At 42.8% G+C, this 24,882-nt stretch overlaps 1 protein-coding gene across 2 annotated transcripts in view; it reads left to right on the plus strand.

The window, feature by feature from the left end:
* Positions 1-24,882, plus strand: part of mdfi (MyoD family inhibitor) — a 91,695-nt gene that overhangs the window by 31,192 nt on the left and 35,621 nt on the right. For both annotated transcript variants that reach the window (XM_060845188.1, XM_060845189.1), the window contains exon 3: positions 7,365-7,484. In XM_060845188.1, coding sequence (XP_060701171.1) covers positions 7,365-7,484 — 120 coding nt within the window. The remainder of the gene's footprint in view (positions 1-7,364; positions 7,485-24,882) is intronic.

Raw genomic sequence — 24,882 nt, forward strand, 5'->3', positions numbered from 1 at the left:
GGTATAATGCAGAAGGTGCAGGATCAGTTCATTCCAAAAAGGAAGAAAGATCCTAAGGGGAGGCAAGGGTGGCCGTGGCTGACGAGGGAAGCTAAGGACCATATAAAGACAAAAGGGAAAAAGTATAACATAGCAAAGATGATTGGAAATTGGAGGACTGGGAAGATTTTAAAGAACAACAGAAGATAGCTAAAAAGTTAATACGCAAAGAAAAAATAGGGTACGAAGGTAAACTGGCCAAAAATATAAAGGAGAAGAGTAAAGGCTTTTTTAGGTATGTGAAAGGCAAAAAAATTTTTAAGACTAAAATTGGGCCCTTGAAGACAGAAACGGGTGAATTTATTACAGGAAACAAGGAAATGGTAGAGGAGTTGAATTGGTATTTTAGATCTGTCTTCACTGGGGAAGACACGAGCAATCTCCCAGATGTAATAGTGGCTGAAGGACCTGAACTGAAGGGAATTTATATTAGGCAGGAAATGGTGTTGGAGGGACTGTTAGGCCTGAAGGCTGATAAGTCCCCGGGACCTGATGGTCTGCATCCCAGGGTATTGAAGGAGGTGGCACGAGAAATCGTGGATGCATTGGTAATCATTTTCCAATGTTCTATAGATTCAGGATCAGTTCCTGCAGATTGGAGGGTGGCTAATGGTGTACCACTTTTTAAGAAAGGAGGGAGAGAGAAAACAGAGAATTATAGAACAGTTAGTCTGACCTCAGTGGTGGGAAAGATGCTGGAGTCAATTATAAAGGACAAAATTATGACACATTTGGATAGCAGCAACAAGATAGGTCAGAGTCAGCATGCATTTATGAAGGGGAAATCATGCTTGACGAATCTTCTGGAATTTTTTGAGGATGTAACTCTGAAGATGGACGAGGGAGATCCAGTGGATGTAGTATACCTGGACTTTCAGAAAGCCTTTGATAAAGTCCCACATAGGAGGTTAGTGAGCAAAATTAGGGCACATAGAATTAGGGGCAAAATACTGATATGGATTGAAAATTGGTTGGCTGACAGGAAACAAAGAGTAGTGATAAACAACTCCCTTTTGGAATGGCAAGTGGTGACCAGTGGTGTGCCGCAGGGATTAGTGCTGGGACTGCAGCTTTTTACAATGTACATTAATGATATAGATGAAGATATTAAAAGTAATATTAGCAAATTTGCTGATGACACCAAGCTGGGTAGCAGGGTGAAATGTGAGGAGGATGTTAGGAGAATACAGGGTATCCTGGACAGGCTAGATGAGTGGACGGATGCATGGCAGATGCAGTTTAATGTGGATAAATGTGTGGTTATCCACTTTGGTGGCAAGAACAGGAAGGCAGATTACTACCTCAATGGAGTCAAGTTAGGTAAAGGGACAGTACAACGAGATCTAGGTGTTCTTGTACACCAGTCAATGAAAGCAAGCATGCAGGTACAGCAGGCAGTGAAGAAAGCTAATGCATGCTGGCCTTCATAACAATAGGAATTGAGTATAGAAGCAAAGAGGTCCTTCTGCAGCCGTACAGGGCCCTGGTGAGACCACACCTGGAATATTGTGTGCAGTTCTGGTCTCCAAATTTGAGGAACGACATTCTGGCTATTGAGGGAGTGCAGCTTAGGTTCACGAGGTCAATTCCCGGAATGACGGGACTATCTTACGCTGAAAGATTGGAGCGACTGGGCTTGTATACGCTTGAGTTTAGAAGGCTGAGAGGGGATCTGATTGAGACGTATATAATTATTAAAGGATTGGACACTCTGGAGGCAGGAAGCATGTTTCCGCTGATGGGTGAATCCCGAACCAGAGGACACAGTTTAAAATTAAGGAGTAGGCCACTTAGAACAGAGTTGAGGAGAAACTTCTTCACCCAAAGATTGTCTATTGTCATCTATTAATCTAGAGACCCAGGCAACATTCAATAAAAAAACAAAAATAAGAGTCTAATGATGACCACAAAACCATTGTCAATTGTTGTTAAAAACCCACCTGGTTCACTAAGGCTCTTTAGGGAAGGAATAATTACCTGGTCTGGCCTACATGTGAATCCAGGCCCACTGCAACGTGTTTGACTCTTGAGTGCCCTTTTGGCAATTAGGGATAGACAATAGACAATAGACATTAGACAATAGGTGCAGGAGTAGGCCATTCAGCCCTTTGAGCCTGCACCGCCATTCAATATGATCATGGCTGATCAGCCCTAATTAGTATCCTCTTCCTGCCTTATCTCCATAACCCTTGATTCCATTATCTTTGAGAGCTCTATCCAACTCTTTCTTAAATGAATCCAGAGACTGGGCCTCCACTACCCTCTGGGGCAGAGCATTCCAAACAGTCACCACTCTCTGGGTGAAGAAGTTTCTCCTCATCTCTGTCCTAAATGGTCTACCCCGTATTTTTAAGCTGTGTCCTCTGGTTCGGCACTCACCCATCAGCGGAAACATGTTTCCTGCTGCCAGAGTGTCCAATCCTTTCATAATCTTATATGTCTCAATCATATCCCCTCTCAGTCTTCTAAACTCAAGGGTATACAAGCCCAGTCACTTCAGTCTTTCAGTGTAAGGTAATCCCTCCATTCCAGGAACTGACCTCGTGAACCTACGCTGCACTCCCTCAATAGCCAGAATGTCTTTAAAACACAAATGAATAAAAAAACTTAAAACTCTAATTCCCTTATAAAAGTCAAGAGAGTCCTATAAGAGCATAGGATTGCTCTCCCATTAAAGAGAGATGACTGATGATGGTTTAACCATGTGACAGGTCAGGGGAGGTGATGAGAACAAGATCGTTCATGGTCACCTCAGTCTGTGTGGCAATTAAACCCATGTTATTGGAATTAACCCAGTATTGCAAATCAGCCATCCAGCCAACTGAGCTAACTAACCACTGCCCTTTACACCCTGACACATACAGAGAGACACAAACTGAGCTGGGGGGAAAAATGACATGGTGTTAGGAGTGGAGGGAAAACTGGGAACCAGCTCTGTGATTCCTGTTCACAGGGATTGCTAAGATGATTGTTATGATTCTTGAGCTGGTCAGATGCTGGCCTCCTTCTCTGAAGGATTCCATTGGCTTTCAACAGGCACACAGTGGCTACCTCACACACAAAAGGTCTTTGACTTATCTATTAAAAATCATAGCTTACAGCTGAAGGAAACAGAAACTATTTTTTTGTCTTAACAACCCTGGCCAACATTTCTTGCCTGTCCCTAGCTGCCCTGAGAAGGCGATGGTGAGGTGCCTTCCTGAACCACTGCAGTCCACCTGCTATAGGTTGACCCACAATGCCAATATCCTTTCTCTGCACATCGAATTACTGTTCGATTATATTCCTATTCTGTTCTTCACCATATTTCCTTACTCCAGTGATTAACCCCTGCTTTTGTTGAAAGACTATCTGTTGCAGTTTTACTCACAAACTTGTTTTATCTCTGCACCGTGTACAGATTTTCCTGTCCATGCATGTTTTTCCCTCCAGAGATTCACAAAATTCAAATGAGTGAACAGAGATCGTACCTGGCTCATCAGAGGAACTGCCTTTCCCAATCTAATCCTTTCTGATTTCCTCAAACAATTTGCAATTTAGTTTTATTTATATCCTTGTATTAATATAGGTCAGGTCAGGTTCTGGCTCTACTGCCTGTGTTGTGCTGTGTGATTCTCTGATTTATATGTTAATAACAAACAGCAGCTTGTGTACTGACACCTGGAGACTGGATTCAGACAGCTTCATGCTCAGACTCATGTTTGAGGTTAAATGACTCATTGCTCTCACACAACCTCCCCATTTACATTGGTTTATTTATGCTTTGGTTACAATTCCACAAGTGTCAGCCTTCTGAGTGTTGGGACCAGAAAACAGATAAATATCAGGAATGTAAGCATGAAGCTGTCTATGTTGCCTCAGTCCACAGACACTTCCCACAGCAGCAGAGCGGAGGCTGCAGAAAGTGAAGATAAAACACACAGAAACATGAAGAATAACAGAAAGCCTACAACACAGAAGCAGACCAATAGGCCCATTATGCTGATGTCTATGTCTAGAATCCACCTGAACCTCCTTTCACCCGTCTCATATATCCCTCTAATCCCATCCTATCCCATGCGCAGTTGTTCCCATCCTGCACCCATAACCTTTCATGTCTGGTTTAATCCTAAATTTTCCTGTCAGTTCCAGGTTGTCTCCCTCCTTGCGATTTGAATCTCGATTCTCTTCTGGTACAGTACATTGGGTCTCCATCTTTTAACAGACTAACCATCCTTCTTAACTTTATGTTAGAACGTTTATGGAGAAGCACTTTACTCTCTGGTGTTGAGACCATTAGCAGTTGGATTTCTGCTTGGATTGGGATAGGCTACATTTTTGGTCCATTTCTTTGCCCATTGGAATTATCAACCAAGGCACAGAACTTACCTATCCACAGACTGATGGGTAGGGGCAGTCAAACCAACTGAAACATTGGCCGATAATTCCTGCGATAATTCAAGATGCAATCGATGCCCATTGTCCCTGGAGATTAATGTTTGGCAAAGACCATTTTGGGTGATTTGAGAGCCGTGCAATCCATTCTCTTTCCCAAACTACGAGCCATCTCTGACTGTTTATTCCACACAAACCGAAGGCAGGAACATTTCTGAATGATTTGAGTCACAGGTGTGTTTCTTTACAGTTCGCACCAAAGAGTTTTGCAGAGCAAATAAAGTATTTTTAGAATTTTTCTACTCCATTGAATATTTTTGGCTCTTTTTGGAAGTTGCACAGTGTTGTAGTTTTCTCAGTCAGGGTGAGATGATTTCTGGTGTTAATATATTATTGAGGTATTTGTATTGCTGCAGAAGTAGCGAGGCTTGAAAATAAACACGGATTGGTTTGAGTTTCACTGAATCTTAAACTTCACACAGAGATTTGACATTAATATCACAAGGACAGAGAGCCTTTAGTATGGATTGCGTTTCCCTCCCCCCAACTCCCCTTGGCAGCCAAACTAGTCTTCAACTTGAACCATAACATTAAAAGGATTCATCCAACCACAGACTATTTCCAATCATTTATCCTCTCTTACCTCACCCACAGACTGACTGATGGACTGTAATTAAACAAATGAACTTGTCATTTCTACAGCAGGAATGTCATAAAGTGCATTACGATTGATAAAGTTAAAAATCACACAATGCCAGGTTATAGTCCAACAGGTTTATTTGGAAGCACTAACTTTCGGAGTGCTGTTCCTTCATCAGGTGGTTGTAGAAAATAACACCATAAGGCACAGAATTTATAGCAAAAGACTACAGTGTCGCGCAATTGAAATAATATATTGAACTAACCTGGATATGTAAATTCCAGAACTTTTACATATTAATGAACCAAAACCAGCAACTCATTCTAAAAGATGAGAGACTTAACAACAATCGAGATTTGTTCAATATATCATTTCAGTTACATGTCACTGTAATCTTTTGCTATAAATTCTGTGTCTTATGATCTTATTCTCCACAACCACCTGATGAAGGAGCAGCGCTCCGAAAGTTAGTGTTTCCAAATAAACTGTTGGACTATAACCTGGTGTTGTGTGATTTTTAACATTGTTCATCCCAGTCCAACACCGGCCCCTCCACATCCTGGTTACAATTGATAAGCTGGTCAGTAAACACAGTCACCGTTGTAATGGTGGAAACACAGCAACTAATTCAGCTACAAACAGAAATGTGGTCCATAAGACCATAAGACATAGGAGTGGAAGTAAGGCCATTCGGCCCATCGAGTCCACTCTGCCATTCAATCATGGCTGATGAGCGTTTCAACTCCACTTACCCGCATTCTCCCCGTAGCCCTTAATTTCTTGTGACATCAAGAATTTATCAATCTCTGCCTTGAAGACATTTAGCGTCCCGACCTCCACTGCACTCTGCGGCAATGAATTTCACAGGCCCACCACTCTCTGGCTGAAGAAATGTCTCCGCATTTCTGTTCTGAATTGACCCCCTCTAATTCTAAGGCTGTGTCCACGGGTCCTAGTCTCCTCGCCTAACGGAAACAATTTCCTAGCGTCCACCCTTTCCAAGTCATGTTTTATCTTGTAAGTTTCTATTAGATCTCCCCTTAATCTTCTAAACTCCAATTAATACAATCCCAAAATCCTCAGCCGTTCCTCATATGTTAGACCTACCATTCCAGGGATCATCCGTGTGAACCTCCGCTGGACACGCTCCAGTGCCAGTATGTCCCTCCTGAGGTGTGGTGACCAAAACTGGACACAGTACTCCAAATGGGGCCTAACTAGAGCTTTATAAAGTCTCAGTAGCACAACGGTGCTTTTATATTCCAACCCTCTTGAGATAAATGACATTGCATTCGCTTTCTTAATCATGGACACAACCTGCATATTTACCTTTAGAGAATCCTCGACTAGCACTCCCAGATCCCTTTGTACTTTGGCTTTATGAATTTTCTCACCGTTTAGAAAGTAGTCCATGCTTGTATTCTTTTTTCCAAAGTACAAGACCTCGCATTTGCTCACATTGAATTCCATCAGCCATTTCCTGGACCATTCTCCCAAACTGTCTAGATCCTTCTGTAGCCTCCCCACTTCCTCAGTACTACCTGCCTGTCCACCTAACTTCGTATCATCGGCAAACTTCGCTAGAATGCCCCCAGTCTCTTCATCCAGATCATTAATATATAATGTGAACAGCTGCAGCCCTAACACTGAACCCTGTGGGACACCGCTTGTCACTGGCTGCCATTCCGAAAAAGAACCTTTTATCCCAACTCTCTGCCTTCTGTCAGGCAGCCAATCCTCAATCCATCCCAGTAGCTCACCTCGAACACCATGGGCCCTCACCTTGCTCAGCAGCCTCCCGTGTGGCACCTTATCAAAGGCCTTTTGAAGTCTAGATAGACCACATCCACTGGGTTTCCCTGGTCTAACCTACTTGTCACCTCTTCAAAGAATTCCAACAGGTTTGTCAGACACAACCTCCCCTTACTAAATCCATGTTGACTTGTTCTAATCCGACCCTGCTCTTCCAAGAATTTAGAAACCTCATCCTTAATGATAGATTCTAGAATTTTACCAACAACCGAGGTTAGGCTAATTGGCCTATAATTTTCCATCTTTTGTCTTGATTCTTTCTTGAACAAAGAGGTTACAACAGCGATCTTCCAATCATCTGGGACTTTCCCTGACTCCAGTGACATTTGAAAGATCTCAACCAATGCCTCTGCTATTTCCTCAGCCACCTCTCTCAGAATTCTAGGATGTGGCCCATCGGGGCCAGGAGATTTATCAATTTTAAGACCTTTAAGGTCACGATAGGATAGTGTGTTTTGAGTATGATTGATTGTGACAAAGGATTCATTCTTTGTTGCAGATGATGGGAGTGAAGGAGCAAAAGATTATTTGTTGTCAAGAGAAGATACTGCAGCATTCCCACAACAGACATCCTCCCAAGAGGCTAGAGGACAGAGTTCAATGGGAGATGCTATAACAGGTGAGTTCAATCAGTTAGCAAAATGGGGAGTTTGCTGAAGTTCAAAACATGTCATAATCCTCAAATCGCCGAGATGGAAAACAAAATTGTTGCTCCTGATTTTCAAAAGATTTTCAGCTGGGGGTATTGAAATGAGGAGATGATGGTGCCATGGTAATGTTACTGCATAAGGAATAAAGACGTTCAGAGTAACACTCTGGGACATGGATTGGAGTCCTCCCATCACAGCTGGTGAAATCTAAACTCAAACAATCAATTAGCCTGCAGTTGAAAGCTAGTCTCAGTGATGGTGACCATAGAGTGAACCTTGTGTTTTCTCAGTTAAGTGCAAGTTGAATTGAGTTTTCTGGAATGTATTTTGCTGTGAGACCTCGCCTCATATCTTATCAAACTCATCTCATTAACCATAACCTCGGCCCTAGGGTGCTTCTCTTGTCTGACCTCTTACCCATTCCGCCATGTTCTATATGCAGAATAACTTGGCACTGCCAAACTGTCCTGCAATGGACTGACAGCCCTGTTGCTGGTGCCATGTTTAAAGGCCCATTGAGCACCCAGAGAAGCCCTGTCAGTCTGGAGCTGCCCTCCACAGTTGCTGCAAACACGGCAGAGGGGATAAATAGGCACCCCTTCGTGTGGGCACAGACATGAAGGTCCTGCTGAAGGGGTGGAGTACAGTCCTGTTGTCCTTCTCCCCCCAGCATCTGTGGAGACAGAATCAGAGTTAATATTTCCAGTCCAATGATTCTTCTTCAGATACTGCCAGACGTACGAGTTTCTCCAGCAGTTTCTGTTTTAGTTGCAGCCCTGTGGGAGCCTGGCATCTCTGACTGAGAGGGGCGATGTGCAGAAATGCAGGGATGGAGTGAGACTGAGTGAGAGTGAGCGCTCTGATAGGGAGTGACAATCCCACATGGAGATACAGCCTGGCGCAGTCCCTGGGCTGGGGGGATTTGGGGGTTCACAGTGTAGTTGTTGCAGCATTACAGTGAGAGTTACTGGGGCAGTCCAAGGGGCAGCATTGAAGGGCAGAGTGGCCTCTAAGTGGCCTCCAGAAATGTGACAGGAAGGTTGCTATGGTCTGGCACATGCCATAGAATCCTTACAGTATGGAAGCAAGCTGTTCAGCCCATCTAGTCCACACCCTGAAGAGCATTCCACTCAGATCCAAACCTCCTACCATGTCCGAGTAACCCTGCATTTGCAATGGCTAACCCACCGAGCCTGCACATCCCTGGACTGTGGGAGGAAACGGGGGACACTCAGGGTAAACCCATGCAGACGCGGGGAGAATGTGCAAACTCCACGCAGTCACTCGGGGGTGGAATCAAACCCAGGTCCCTAGCGCTGTGAGGCAGCAGTGCTAACCACTGAGCCACCGTGCCGCACATGTCGAATGCTAACATCATTGGGTGCAGTGTATGTGTGGCCAGTGCCCTGAGATGTTAGTACCTAGTTTCCAACAGCGAGGGTCACCAGGTACCCAATTTGATTTCTATGCCGAGAACTGTCAACGTCAAGTTTGCTAGGCAAATTTGGTAATATGGGAAGCTGAATATTCAGAAGGTGAGTTGAGGTGTTAATAAAGCATATGACAAGTGCTAGTCCCCCTCAAACTGGCAACACGCCTCTGCTGAGGAAGATATTCATCTCGCCACTTGTGAAAGTCAGAAAGGATGCAGAGAGCTGCTTCTGGAATTCTCATGGGATTTTCCCACCACTGTCCATTCAAGCCCTGATGAGATTCCACCCACAATGGACTATCACCGTTAGTTGCAGAAACCAAATCAGGTTTCCTCAGGTCTTTGTGGGAGTGAATCAGCCATCCTTAACTGGTCTGGATTATAGGAACTTTCACACCCAGAGCAAGAACTCTTATCTGCCCTCCAAAATGGTCGAGCAAGCCACTCATTTCAATGGCAATTTGCTTGCCTTGCCAGTGGTGCCTGATTAAAACAAGATTTCATATACTCCCCCAGTAGCCACCTGTCATGTAATTTTATGGTCTCCAATACGGAGGATGCAGTCTGCTGCTGCTGAGATACAGTTCCATAAAGTCTCTGATACTTTCTCCAAGCAGCTTCCCCCATCAGTGCCCTTTGACAAGATATTGATTATGGGTTGGGAATCAAAGTGAAATTGAATGATAAGATATGGATCAGAAGTAGGCCATTCAGCCCGTCAAGTCAATAAGATGCTGGATGATCTGAGCATCCCCTACTCCACTTTCCCACCTTTTCTCCATAACCCTCGATTCCCTTCTGATTAAAAATCTGTCTATCTCAGCCTTAAATATACTGTACTTAACAACCTCAAGAGACCTCTGCAGAAGGATTCCACAGATTCACTGCCCTCTAAGAGAAGAAACTCCTCCTTATGTCTGTTTTAAATGAGCTAACTCCTCTTCAACTGAGAGTATTCCCATTGGTCCTAGAGTCTTTCACAAAAAGAAACAACCTTTCAGCATCTACCCTGGCAAGCCACCAAAGAATCTTAGATGTTTCTATAAAGTCACCTTGTCCAGTGAGAACCGGGTCAACCGCCTCAACCTCTCCTCGTAAAACAATCCCTCCATGACTGGTTTCAGTCACGTGAACCTGTTCTGGGCTGCCTCTAGTGCCAGTCTATCTTCCCGTAGGTAAGGGGCCCAAATTGTTCACTGTATTCTTGCTGTGGTCAAACCAATGCTTAGTATCGCTTTGACAAACTTCCCTGCTCGTTGCCTTTGAAGGAAAAACCAGTATTCCATTTGCCATTCTTATTACCCTCTAAACTTGGGTACAAGCTTTTCATGTCTCATCTTCAAAGACTCCTGAAATCCTTCTGTGCTGCAGCTTTCTGTAGTCTTTCCCCATTTAAATAATAATCAACTTTTCTATTCTTCCTTCCAAATTCCATAACCTCACATTTCTCTACATTACATTCCATTTGCAAGTTTCTGCCCCTCACTGAACCCTGTCTGTATCCCTGTGTAGACTCTTTGTACCATCCTCACCCCTTGCCTTCCCATCTACTTTTGTATCATCCACAAATTTGGCAACAGTACCTCACTCTTTGTAATCATCAATATATATTGTAAATAATTGCGGCCCCAGCACTGTATCTTGCCGAGGTCTGCTAGTTGCAGGTTGCAATTCTGAAAATGCCCCCTTTATCCCAACTCTGTCTTCAGTCAGTCAGTCCTGGTGATGCCTTGGCAGTGAAAGAATTTTCTGTGAGAAAGCTGGACAAAATAATTCAAAGCAGTTTAAAGACACTGTTTTACTCTAAAGTACTCTTTAGTATTTAGTATCTTTGACTGCCAACATATGGCTTCTATTGCTAAATGGCAATATCACAAGTTCCACAATGGTTTCCACTGAAAGCGACAGAAAAAGACTGAATTTTCCTCTGACCAAAAGCATCAACGCCAGCAGGACAGATGGCCGTGTAGCTATCAGGAGTGTTGATGGTGATTTCAAAGTACAACCATCACATGAACAAAGAGGATCCTTGACCTAACTTAGAATTAAATCGCATTGTATTCTAAAGAGGCACCAGAAGGCTTAATGATGACAGGGAAAGCAGTGGGACCATGATGATGGCCATGAAAGAAGTGCAGCCAGCATTCACAACAGGAAAGGTTCTTGGACCCAATACATCTTCCAGTTTCATGGATAAGTTTACCCTATCCCTCCAGACTCCACCCACAAACTCTCTTCCCTCAATCCCACAACTCCATCTTTTCCCCATATCCCTCAGATACACCGACATATTTTTCTGTTATATATATCAACTTGACCAGCCTGGAGAAAGGACGAGGACAGGCATCGACTCGGTGACTGACTGTGACCTTGAACGTACTGCCTGAAAAGACAGGGGAAGCAGGTTCAGCAGTAATTTTCAACAGGGAATGGGTTTGGTGGTTGAAAGGAAAGTATTGCAGGCCTTTGAGGGTAAAACACAGCACCAAATGACCTTTTGTTGTACTATATCATTCCACGATGCAATAAGCTGATTAAATTCTAGTATAGAACAAATTGTTCCCTTTTTTGAAAACTTTTTGATTGAGTTGTGAAAATTATAACTAGCTCTATTCCACTCTGCACAGGAACTGCACTGAATGTGGCTAAACCAGAGAATATGTCATTTGCTGTGGTGCTGATCCACACTGAGCTGAGAAGGGCCAGCTCTGGTCTTTGGTCTATACTGGGTTAGTTAACCTCAGCCAGTTTCACAGCTGGAGTAACGGTCCAACATGGGTACATTTTACCTGACCTCGGGGGTCACTGATTCCTGTCTATGAACCCCTGCTAGGAAGTAAGTGTATCCGAATTTTCAGTGTAGCTAAGACTGGAACAGGTTGTGATTTGTTCCTACACTGATATTTTCTTAGTCCACATGTGAAAATGAACAACATGAGCAAGATATCAAAGAGTGACCAGCTCCAGTGCAGAAATTCTCCAGAAAACATTGCTCTCCGGGAGTGGAAATATTGGGCAGGACTAAGTGTTTAAGGAATTGTGAAAAAAGACAACTCATTCAATTTCTGGCCTCGTTGGCCCACTCACGATACCCATGACAATTTTTTCTCAAGACGTGGGCCTCACTGCCAGCCAGCATTTATCGCCCGCCCCTAGTTGCCCCTTGAAAAGGTGGGAATGATCTACTTTCTTTAACACCTGCAGTCCATGTGCTGTAGATAGACCCACAATGTCCCTTAGGGAGGGAATTCCAAGATTTTGACCCAGCAACACTGAAGGAATGGCGATATATTTCCAAGTCAGGATGGTGAGTGGCTTGGAGGGGAACCTGTAGGCAGTGGTGTTCCCATGTATCTGCTGCCCTTTCCTTCAAGTTGGGAGTAGTCATCGGTTATGGCGGGTGCTAGCTCAGGAATTTTGGTGAATTTCTACAGAGCAACTTGTAGATTGCATAAACTGCTGCTATTGAGCATCAGTGATGAAGAGAGTGGACGCTTGTGGATGTGGTGCCAATTGTATTAAAGATCAATGATATTGTTGTGGATCTGAAGTCAGATGTAGGCCAGACCAGGTAAGAATGGCAAATTTCCTTCACCGAAGGCCATTAGTCAGCCAGATGCGTTTTTCCAACAATTGACAATAGTTTTATGGTCATCAGCAAATTCTTAATTCCAGGCATTTTTTAATGAATTCAAATACCACCACCTACCATTCAAACCTGGATCCCCAGAATATTAGCTGAGTTTCTGATTAATTGTCTGTCAATAATACCATTAGAGTATTAACTCCCCCAGAAAAGATGTAGGGAAATTTTCCTGGATGTAGTGAAGGAGATTCCCTTCTCGATTATGAAATGACAAATCCAGCTACACATTAAATACAAAGTTTCACATCTTCATTCATAAGAGTTGTCAATTTTCAGATCAGTTTTCAGTCCAAAACAATGAGTCTGTTAAATATTTTTCAGCCTCTCCTGAGCGTTTCCTTTTTGAATGTCAGTGATTTGCTCTGGATATTATTTCCAGCAGACAATCCCAGCGATCAGTGAAGACCATAACTGTCTGAATCCCCAGTAGATCAGTCACCAGTCCAACCAGATACTGGGCAGAAACTCCAGCAGGAAATTAGATTTCTGTGTCTGGGTTATACACTTGGGGAGAATGGTGGATAAGAAGGCCACAGTGTCCAGTTGAAACATGGGTTGCTGACTTCAGCACAGTAGTGTTGGTTGTGAAACAGTGGCACAGATGGTGATACGTAGAAAATTGTTTATTGTTTAGTCTGGGTCTCATTAACTTTGCTTTGAATTGCATTCATTCTATCATACCAATCTGTGCGAATACACCCTGTTCCCAAAATATGCTTCTTTTTAATGTAGCTGTACTTGGCAAGCAACCTGAATGAATTGCTTCACTATTATTACATTTCCCAGTTGGTGGTAAGTGGGAACTTGCCAGTCTAAAGGCACACAGTGTGCATCATAGAGGCGATGTCACGCCATTAGCTGGAGGTAGACCGTGGGGTGCACTGCAATGAAATGTGTCTTAAAACAGATTTCATTTAAAGGGCAAAACTAATGTTACTGTCTCTGATTGGTCGTCACCAATGAGGGATCATATATAAATGATTACTAGTGAGGTAAAATTGACATTGAACAAATGTAGGGATTGATGTTTGGAGTAGGTTATTGAAGTAATGAGCCCCAAATAAATGTTTGATCAACCAAAGGAATGGGATATATAAATAAATAACTCATGCTTGTGGTCTAATAATGTCACATCTGATAGAAATCAGGATTTGGGATTTGTGCGGATTCCAAGCTGAGAAAGAGCTCTCCCTGAAACATCATTGCCTTTTTATTCATTTTTATTTACCCAAAGCTGGGGTGTGGCTGGAACCACACTCAAAGGCAATGCAGAAGCTGGTGTTAAAATGCAGTCAAAAACAGGCTACACATTCTTCTGTAGATGATGCTGGGTTTTATTGATGACAATCCAAAAGCATTAGGGTCCAGCTTTCTAATGCCAGCAGTTTTTTTTTAATTTCTAGATTTTATTAAACTGAATTCAAATTCTCACAATAGAATTAAAAATCACTTTCACTGGATAATTATTTTAGCCATCTGGATTGCTGAACACTATCATATTCCTCTCTGTAACCTGCACTTGGAATAGTTGGGTGATGCAATTCTTTGCAATACTTTCACCTTCAGTCTGTATCCAACCCAGAGTGACAAATGAAGTAACCAAAGCAGAAATTGCTGGAAAAGCTCAGCAAGTCTGTCACCATCTGTGGAGAGAAATCAGAGTTTCGGGTCCAGTGAGCCTTCCTCAGAACACAGATGTTGCCAGACCTGCTGAGATTTTCCAGCAACTTCTGCTTTTGTTTCTGATTTACAGCATCACCAGCTCTTTTGGTTTTATTGACAAATGAAGAATCTCTTATCTCAGCTTACTGTAAAGGTCTCACATGGAAAACTATTATCAATTTACTGTATGAAAATAAGTGGTTGAGAAAAAAAATCACCAGAACTCAAGGTTGGTAGATGTAGTCCCTGAGATATTGAAGTAGCAATATATAGGAAGTGCTGGTAAAATATGTCAGTGGCCCTTAGGATCTTAAATTGTACGATTAACTATTACATTCCTGGTGTAATGCTTCCTGTCAGGCTGAAGTGAAGAGGTAGGTCAGTTAGTCTGACATCAGTTGTGGGCAAACACTCAGAGTAAATGAACAAGCACTTTGAATTTCCTAAGGCTTAATCAAAGATGGGCAGTGAGGAATTATTACAGGGTTGATGTTTTAATTAATGTAATCCTGTTTATGAAGTAATGACTGTGTGGAGAAAGGACAATCAAGTAAATGTGGATCTACTGAAATGATTCAGTAGGATGTCACTGAGATTATGAAAAATCGTTCGCACAAGTAATGTTTAAAGAAAAAGAACAGAAAGTGTGGAATATTGGGTGACACAGTGGATCAAGAGTTGGGTTTAAATAGAACCACAGAGTGGCTAAAACCCAGAAGGAATGCCCTAAACATGCATGCTGGCTCTCTGCAAGAGAAAGAGCGCAGCAGGTCAGGCAGCATCCAAGGAACAGGAGATTCAACGCTTCGGGCATAAGCCCTTCTTCAGGAAACGTCAAATCTCCTGCTCCTTGGATGCTGCCTGACCTGCTGCGCTTTTCCAGCAACACATTTTCAGCTCTGATCTCCAGCATCTGCAGACCTCACTTTCTCCTCTCTGCAAGAGAAACTCAACTAGTCTCAGTCTTGACCCCTTTCTCACAGTCCTGCTAGTCTTTTCCCTTCAAGCACTTATAGGATGCTCACCTGAAGACTGTAATAAAATCTATCTCCATCATCTTTTCAGGTGATGTACTTTAGATTTTAGTCACTGTCTGTCTCAAATTGAGCGGAGTAGAACATTTTTATTTTGTTTTGATTTAATTTATTATTTTCACACGTACCTAGGTAGAGTGAAAAGTTTTCTTTTGTGTGAAGTACAAGCAGATTGTATAGGAGTTAATACGATCTTGCCTATTATTTTCAAGTTTAAATTGGCTTTGGACAAGACTGGTTAAATATGTTGACGGCATCAAATTAGTGAATTTGGCAAAGATAGAAAATCACAAAAATGGCAAAGGTAGAGTGAGCAGAATGGACAGGTCAATACCGGGGAAAATTGAAAGTAGCAAGATGATGCCTCTGTGGTTGGAAAACAGAGAGGAAGGAATATGCATTCTCATGAAAATGGGAATACTTAATCTGAAAGCTCAAATTCACCAAGTCCCTGAAAGTGCAAATTCAGGTAACTAAAGGCATTAAATGGACATTAGTTTTTTGGCTTCAATAACAAAAGTAATCCGAAAAAAAAGCTACGGTAAAATTATGCAAGGCACTGGCTCAGCAACAGGTAGAGCTGTTTTTAGCACTCGGTTATATGGTAAAGGTAAAGTCAGAGCCTAACAATCCCCCATTAGACAGAGAGAACTTTTGGCACTTTAACCTGAGGAATCAGCACACCTCAGGAGAGAGGGGGAGAAGTTCAGAAGGACAGTCTGTCATGGTAGCCTCTGCTAGCGTGGGAATTTAACCCACTCTATCCACATTATTCTGCATTACAACCAGCTGTCCAGCCACCTGAGCTATCCAATCCCAGTCTGTTGAGGGTGGCTCAGTGGTTAGCACTGCTGCCACACAGTGCCAGTCACCTGGGTTCAATTCCTGCTTTGGGCGACTGTCTGTGTGGAGTTTGTATATTCTCCCACATCGGTGTGGGCTTCCTCCGGGTGCTGTGTTTCCTCCCTCAATCACAAAGATGCGCAGGTCAGGTGAATTGGCCTTGCTAAATTGCCCATAGTGTTAGATGCATTAGTCAGGGATAAATATAGGCTAGGGCAATGAGTCTGAGTGGGTTACTCTTCGGAGGGTCGGTGTGGACTTGTTGTGTCGAAGGGCCTGTTTCCACACTGTAGGGAATCTAATCTAAAACCATCAAGAGGAGACCGTGTAGATTGCAATGCAATAGACAGAAACCTAGAGGTCATGGGGAGAGGCTTGAAAGACAGGCACAGATTATATTGGAACTGCGAAGCAGATGAGATTTAATGGACTATTTCAGTATGATTAAATATTTGGATTAATAAGGAAAGATAGTTTTCTTCTCCTTGGGGCATCATCGATGAGAAGGTCCTCAATTTAAAGAGACCAAGTAGATAGATTCTGACAAATACGTTTTATGTGATACATTATTGAAGAATAGGAGTGGCAGCAGTAATCAATCTGTAGGAGTGGCAGTAGTTCATTCAGCCCCTTGATCCTATTTTGCCATTCTATATCATGACTGACCATCTAACTCAATGTCATATTCCCATGTCATCCCTGTATCCCATGATGTCATCAGTAACTAGAAATCTATCAATCTCTGCCTTGAACCTTCTCCATGGCTGAACTTCCACAGCCCTCTGGATAGGGAATTCCAAAGATTCACCTCCTCTGAGGGAAGAAATTCATCCTCATCTCACCCTAAATAGTTTATCCTTTATTCTGAGACTGTCTCCCTTGGTTCGAGACCCCACAACCAAGAATAAATATTCTTTCCACTTCTACCCTCTCTATCCTGGGTGGCACAGTGATACAGTGGTTAGCACTGCTGCCTCACAATTCCCGCCTTGGGCGACTGTGTGGAGTTTGCACATTCTCCCCGTCTCTGCATGGGTTTCTTTCGGGTGCTCCAGTTTCCTCCTACAGTCCAAAAAATGTGCAGGTTAGGTGAATTGGCCATGCTAAATTGCCCGTAGTGTTAGGTGAAGGGGTAGATGTAGGGGGATGGGTCTGAGTAGATTGCTCTTTGGAAAGGTCAGTGTGGACTTGTTGGGCCAAAGGGCAGGACTGCAGATGCTGGAGATCAGAGCCGAGAGTGTGGTGCTGGAAAAGCACAGCTGGTCAAGCAGCGTCTGATGAATGGGAGTCGACATTTTGAGCATAAGCTGATAAGCACATGTTCCAAATGTCGAATCTGATGTTGCCTGACTGGCTGTGCCTTTCCAGCATCACATTCTTCGACTCTAATGGATACTGTAAAGTTTCAGCAGCTTGTCTTCATTGTACAGTATAGGAGTTGGAAAGTCATGTTGAGGTTGTACAGGACATAGGTGAGGCCTCTTCTGGAATTTTGTGTCCTGTTCTGGTCAGCCCAGTTATAGGAAAGATATTATTAAACTGGAGAGGGTTCAGGAGAGATTTATCAGGACGTTGCCAGGTATGGATGGTTTGAATTATAAGGAAAGGCTGGAAAGGCTGAGACTTTTTTCACTGGAGCGTAGAAGGTTAAGAGGTAATTGATTGAAGTTTATTCAATAATGAGGGGTATAGATAGGGTTAATGGTAGTTTTCCCTAGGATGGGAGATTTCAAGACTTGGAGGCATATTTTTAAGGTGACAGGAGAAGGATTTAAAAAAAGACATGACAGGCAAAGTTTTTACACAGATGGTGGTTCATGTGTGGAATTATTAGAACTATTAAAAGATGCTTTGATAAATACACCAATAGGAAAGGCTTGGAGAATATAGGCCAGGAACAGGCAGGTGGAGCTAGTTCAGTTTGGGATGATGTTCAGCATGGACTGATTGGATCGAAGGGTCTGTTTCCATGCTGTGTGACTCTGAGTCTGTGTCAGGGTGTCATGACAAGACATGAATGAATTTAACAGAAAAAAAATGATATCTAGTCACAGAATCCCCTGCACATATGTATAACTGATTGTCCACAGTATAAAATGCAGAAGAGAACTGTATCCACTTGAACAAAGAGTCAAATGTAACTGAATCCTTACACAATGCTGGTCAATATAATTTTTCCTTTTCTGTCAAGGACACAGCCCTACTGGCAATCAGATATTGAAAATCTGCTTTAAGCCACACAAAACTTTAAAGATATAATCAGCATATCCAAACATGCAAATTAGAAGGAGCAGTAGGTCATTTAGCCCCTCACGCCTCCATGATTTAATGAGGTCATAGCTGATCTGATTGAGGCATTAACTCCATTTACTTGCAAATAGTTTAAAATAAAGGTGTCATCACAACCATCGAAATGCTTTTCCAATCTACCTTTCAACATTCCAGTCTAGGTGTCCCCACTGGTTCACGACTCTTCTGCCCCACTAAAATGCCCACCCCAGTAATGGAGCAGCCAGAAGCCAGAGTGCTATGTGCGGGCTCAATATCCCACACTCTCATCCCTTACTGGCAGTTTTGTTGGAGTGGGATTGTAGGTGAGAATCCTAAAATTGAAACCCGGCGACCAATGATAAAGCTCTCCACATCCATTCTGACTCAGACAAAGGCATCAAATTCCAGTCCAAATTGTCTTTCACTTGACTGATTTCATTGATTGAAGCCACAGGAATATTGGTGCAAGATCTCAGTTCTGAATTTGGGCTGCGTTAGCCTGCACTATTTGTGTGTTGCATCAAGCTACGAATCATCTCTTCAACCCCTGGTGGACGTGACTGGGGAGTGTTTCATCACATTGCAAAAAGGTAACTTGTGCTCAGAGGACTTCAGCTGTGACAGTATGTTGCCATTCAACACACACACACACACACTTTCTCTCTCTCTCTCCCTCTGTCTCTCTCTCCGAATGCACAGTAAAATCAATGCAGCTCCTTCCAAAATAAATATCAAGTTGGTTCACAAAGACACTTTTCCTGATGGTGCTGGAATGTTACTCATTGTAAAGTGAAGGGAAATCTGGTTTGATGTGTAAACAATCAATTCTCCATAACGTAGGAGGACAGTGACAGTCCAATCTCTTCCATGCTGAGTCATTGCCTCCATCTCTAGAAGGGAATGGAGGGAGAGGGTTAGGAAGGGAGAATCCAACCCTTTCTCCATTTCTTGGATACAGTATACAGCAAATACACATTAGCTCAGTGACACTTGGAGCAGTAACTTTAATTGAAATTGCAACACAGAAACACCAAACTGTTTCACATTTTGTGCTTTTTAAACAACAGAAAATTCTCAATTACAGTATCTACACTCACTGCGACAGCCCCCTCAGGAATATGCTTAGACAAGTCTGGTTTTATGGAACATAATTGTCTTCAAACCTTTTCCTTTGGGGTTTGCTTGGAAGATTTTGCCACAGCAATTTTGGCAATTTTTTTTACTGCATATCAGAGTGAGGGGATCAGATAGCTCCTGTTAACAGTTTAAGTTGTGAAATGAAAATAAAGAGAGGCAATATGAACTAAATAGCGTGATTCTATGGGGGCAGGAATTGGTTGCAGGAACAGTGTTGTATGCAAATCAAACCTGTGAAGGTAGTAATGGAAACATGAGGTTACTTTAAAAAGCTCACAAAAACCTGGGCTTCATAAGTAGAAGCAACAACTCTAAAGGGAAAAGAAATTTTACTAAATAATTTTTAAACATTTACTGGTTACCTTTAACAGTAAAAACAAACACTGGTTCCATCAACAGCATCTCAATAGACAGCTCACTAACACCTCTCAAGAGCAATCAATGTTGGACCTTACCAGGAAAGCCACATTCTCAGAACATGTTAAAAAAAGGTTACGTCTTAGTACATCTTTTTGTACAATTCTGACCAGCACATTTTTGGGGTGGATGTCAAAGTCTTGGAGAGGGAGCGTAAGAGATTTATTAGATTGGTTCCAGAGATGACAGAATTTGGTTACAGAGAGACTGGAGAATTGGGATCATTCTCCACAACACAGAGAAGGTTAGGAGGATATTCGATAGAGATATTTAGAATTATGAAGGGCTTTAATGAAAGTAAATAAGGAGTGACTGTTTCCACTGGCAGAAGCATTGGTAATTGAAGATTACAGATTTAAGATAATTGGCAAAAGACCCAAAGATTAAATAAGGGGAAGATTTATTTTACAAACAGCAAGTTGTTATGATTGAGATTCCCCATTGCCTGAAACAGTGGAGAGGATCAAAAGTAACTTTTAAAATGTAATCTAAGAAGTACCTGAAAAGCAAAACTTTCAGAGCATTGGGGAGTAAGCAGGAGAGTGGATCCTAACTGGACAAGTCTTTAAAGAGCCAGAACCAGCACATGTAAAATGGGCTCAATGGCCTCCTTCTGGGCTATATAACTCTATAATACTGATCAGTGTCCAGTTTGGAATTCGGTTTTATTCTTTGTCTAAGATCAATTCGTAAGTTTCATTCGGAGTGGACCTGGACTATTGTTGCAATTGTCTATAATATTCTTTTGAGGGGACAGTGCAACCAAGGAAAGGGCCTTTGGTTGAGTTAGCTGAACATTCTCAAAACTCATGGAACTGAAATTACGCAGAGGGGTGTAGGAAAAACTGAAAATTCACCCTGATCCATTTCCCTCTATCTAAATACATAGGAACTTTATTACCATTTGATTGATATTTGTGGGATGTGCTGAAATGTTTATCTCCACATTTGTCCAAAATTAATAATTTGATACAATTTGAGATGTTTTGGCACAAGAAATCTAAAAAATTGCAAGCTATATTTTTTTCTTTTCCTCATCAAAAGAACAACAGGGCAAGTCAAAGAGATCCAGGTGTTTTGAATTAGCTTCTGGGAGCATTGTGAAAGTTAATTCTTGGACCCAATCCCCATAGCTTCATCCGATCACATGATCACACAGTAGTTGTTCAATTGACTTACGTCACATGTTAAACTCCAGAATCATTAAGATACCTGAAGACTGACCATTGATTCCATCCTGGAAGCATGATAATCTTGTTAAATGTTTAGACAGGTTAGTAGGCCTTAATTCAGGATTGGCTGTGATTATGGTAAAACAGGCCAACAATACCTCAACAGATGGCCTTCCTATCTGAACAATGTCACTCAATAAAACAAAACAAACACTTCTTGCAGTAATTACTTAGGAACATCCATGAGTTGCAGTCCAACTCCCTTGCGCGGTCAGGAATCTGATACTCCTGGTTGGCTCAGTGAGTTGGACAGCTGGTTGACAGTACAGATTAATACCAGCAGCAACACTCCGGTGCAGTACTAAGAGAGTGCCGCCCAATCAGAGATGCTGTCCTGTCTGTCCATGGAGAGGGAGCATGTGGAATCTCCTGACTTTTTGCGACCGATGGGCACCACATGGATTGTAGAACATAAAACATAGAATATAGAACAATACAGCGCAGAACAGGCCCTTCGGCCCTCAATGTTGCACCGACCTGTGAACTATTCTCAGCTCGTCCCCCTACACTATCCCATCATCATCCATGTGCTTATCTAAGGATTGTTTAAATCTCCCTAATGTGGCTGAGTTGACTACATTAGCAGACAGGGCATTCCACGCCCTGACCACTCTCTGAATAAAGAATCTGCCTCTGACATCTGTCTTAAATCTATCACCCCACAATTTGTAGTGATAGAACATAGTACATTACAACGCAATACAGGCCCTTTGGCCCTCGATGTTGCGCCGACCTGTCATACTAATCTGAAGCCCATCCCACCTACACTATTCCATTTACATCCATATGCCTGTCCAATGACGACTTAAATGCACTTAAACTTAGCAAATTTACTACCATTGTAGGCAATACATTCCATACCCTTACTACTCTCTGAGTAAAGAAGCTACCTCTGACATCTGCCTTATACCTATCTCCCCTCACTTTAAAGTTGTGTCCCCTCGTGTTTGCCTTCCCCATACTTGGAAAAAGGCTCTCCCTGTCCACCCTATCTAACCCTCTGATTATCTTGTATGTCTCTATTAAGTCACCTCTCAACCTTCTTCTCTCTAACGAGAACAGCCTCAAGTCCCTCAGCCTTTCCTTGTTAGACCTTCACTCCATACCAGACAACATCCTAGTAAATCTCCTCTGCACCCTTTCCAAAGCTTCCACATCCTTCTTATAATGCGGTGACCAGAACTGCACACAATACTCCAAGTGCAGCCGCACCAGAGTTTTGTGCAGCTGTAGCATAAGCTCCTGGTTCCGGAACTCAATCCCTCTATTAATAAAAGCTAAAACACCGTATGCCTTCTTAACAACCCTGTCAACCTGGGTAGAAACTTTCAGGAATCTGTGTACATGGACACCGAGATCCCTCTGCTCATCGTACTCTCTAGAATCCTACCATTAGTCCTGCATTCCGATTACTCCGTCCAAAGTGTATCACCTCACACTTGCCAACATTAAATTCCATTTGCCACCTCTCAGCCCAGCTCTGCATCCTATCTATGTCTCTCTGCAATCTACTGCATCCTTCATCACTATCCACAACTCCACCGACCTTAGTGCCGTCTGCAAATTTTCTAACCCACCCATCCATGCCCTCATCCAGGTCATTTATAAAAATGATGAATAGCAGTGGACCTAACACTGACCCTTGTGGTACGCCACTAGTAACTGGACACCAAGATGAACATGTTCCATCAACTACAACCCTCTGTTTTCTTTCAGTAAGCCAATTACTGATCCAAACTGCTATGTCTCCCACAATCCCATTCCTCCGCATTTTGTACAATAGCCTACTGTGGGGAACCTTATCGAATGCCTTGCTGAAATCCATATACACCACATCAACCGGCTTACTCTCATCTACCTGTTTGGTCACGACCTACCCTTCACAAAACCGTGCTGACTGTCCCTGATCAGATTATTCTTTTCTAGATGGTTATAAATCCTATCTCTTATAACCTTTTCCAACACTTTACCAACAACTGAAGTGAGACTCACTGGTCTGTAATTACCAGGGTTGTCTCTACTCCCATTTTTGAACAGGGGAACCGCATTTGCTATCCTCCAGTCCTCAGGCACTATTCCTGTAGACAATGATGATTTGAAGATCAATGCCAAAGGTTCGGCAATCTCTTCCCTTGCTTCCCAGAGGATCCTCGGATAGATCCATTCTGGCCCAGGGGACATGTCTATCATCACATTCTGTAATAATTCCAATACCTCCACCTTGTGAACCTCAATCTCTTCTAGTCTAGATGAAAGTATCTCTGTATCTTCCTCGCCAACATTTTCATTTTCTATAGTGAACACTGTCGAAAAATATTTATTTGGTGCTTCCCCTCTCTCCTCTGACTCCACACACAACTTCCCACTATTATCCTTGATTGGCCCTAATTTAACTCTCGACATTCTTTTATTCCTGACATACCTATGGAAAGCCTTAGGGTTAACCCTGATCCTATCCGCCAACACCTTCTCATGTCCCCTCTTGGCTCTTCTGAGCTCCCTTTTTAGGTCTTTCCTGACTTCCTTGTAACCCTCAAGCCCCTGAGTTTTCACATTTTGTCCTAACGTAAGCCTTCTTCTTCTTCTTCTTGACCAGGGATTCCACTTCCTTAGTAAACCACGGCTCACGCGTTCTACATCTTCCGCCCTGTCTAACAGGTACATACTTACTAGGATACACAGGAGCTTTTTCTTGAATAAAGTCCACATTTTTAATGTGCTCATCCCCTGCAGTTTCCTTCCCCATTCTACACTTGCTAAATCTTTCTGAATTGCATCATAGTTTCCCTTCCCCCAGCTGTAACTCCTGCTCGGTGGAGTACACCTATCCCTTTCCATCACTAAAGTAAACCTGACAGAATTATGATTGCTGTCTCCAAAGTGCTCACCTATTTCCACATCTAACACCTGGCCAGGCTCGTTACCCAGTACTAAATTTAAAGTGGCTTTGCCCCTTGTAGGCCTGTCTATATACTATGTCAGGAAGCCCTCCTGCACACACTGGACAAAAACTGCCAATAAAAATCTATAGTACTCATACTGTAGTGTTCCCAGTCAATATTTGAAGTCCTACATGGCAACTACCCTGCCTCTCTCACTCCTATCAAGAATCATCTTTGCTATCCTTTCTTCTGGGCTTATGCTCGAAACATCGAATTCTCTATTCCTGAGATGCTGCCTGGCCTGCTGTGCTTTGACCAGCAACACATTTGCAGCTCTACATCTCTGGGACTAATCGGAGGCCTGTAGAAAGCTTCCAGCATGGTGACTGCTCCTTTCCTGTTTCTAACCTCAGCCCGCACTACCTCAGTTAACGAGTCCCCAACATCCTTTCTACAACTGTAATATTGTCCCTAATCAACAATGTCACACCTCCCCCTCTTTTACCATCTTCTCTGTTCTTACTGAAACATCTGAATCCTAGAACCTGCAACAGCCATTCCTGTCCCTGCTCTATCCATGTCTCTGTAATGGCCACAGCATCAAAGTCCCAGGTATCGACCCTCGCTGCCAGTTCACCCACTTTATTTCGGATGCTCCTCGCACACTTCAATCCAGGTTCTCGCTTGCCAGTATCAGATACTTGATTTGGGAACTCCTTATTCTCATCCTCTTCTGCACCTGTCCTACAATTTTGGTTCCCATCCCCCTGCTGTATTAGTTTAAATCCACCTTAAGAGCTTTAGTGAATTT

Source organism: Hemiscyllium ocellatum, chromosome 26, assembly GCF_020745735.1.
Source record: "Hemiscyllium ocellatum isolate sHemOce1 chromosome 26, sHemOce1.pat.X.cur, whole genome shotgun sequence".
NCBI classification, from domain to species: domain Eukaryota; kingdom Metazoa; phylum Chordata; class Chondrichthyes; order Orectolobiformes; family Hemiscylliidae; genus Hemiscyllium; species Hemiscyllium ocellatum.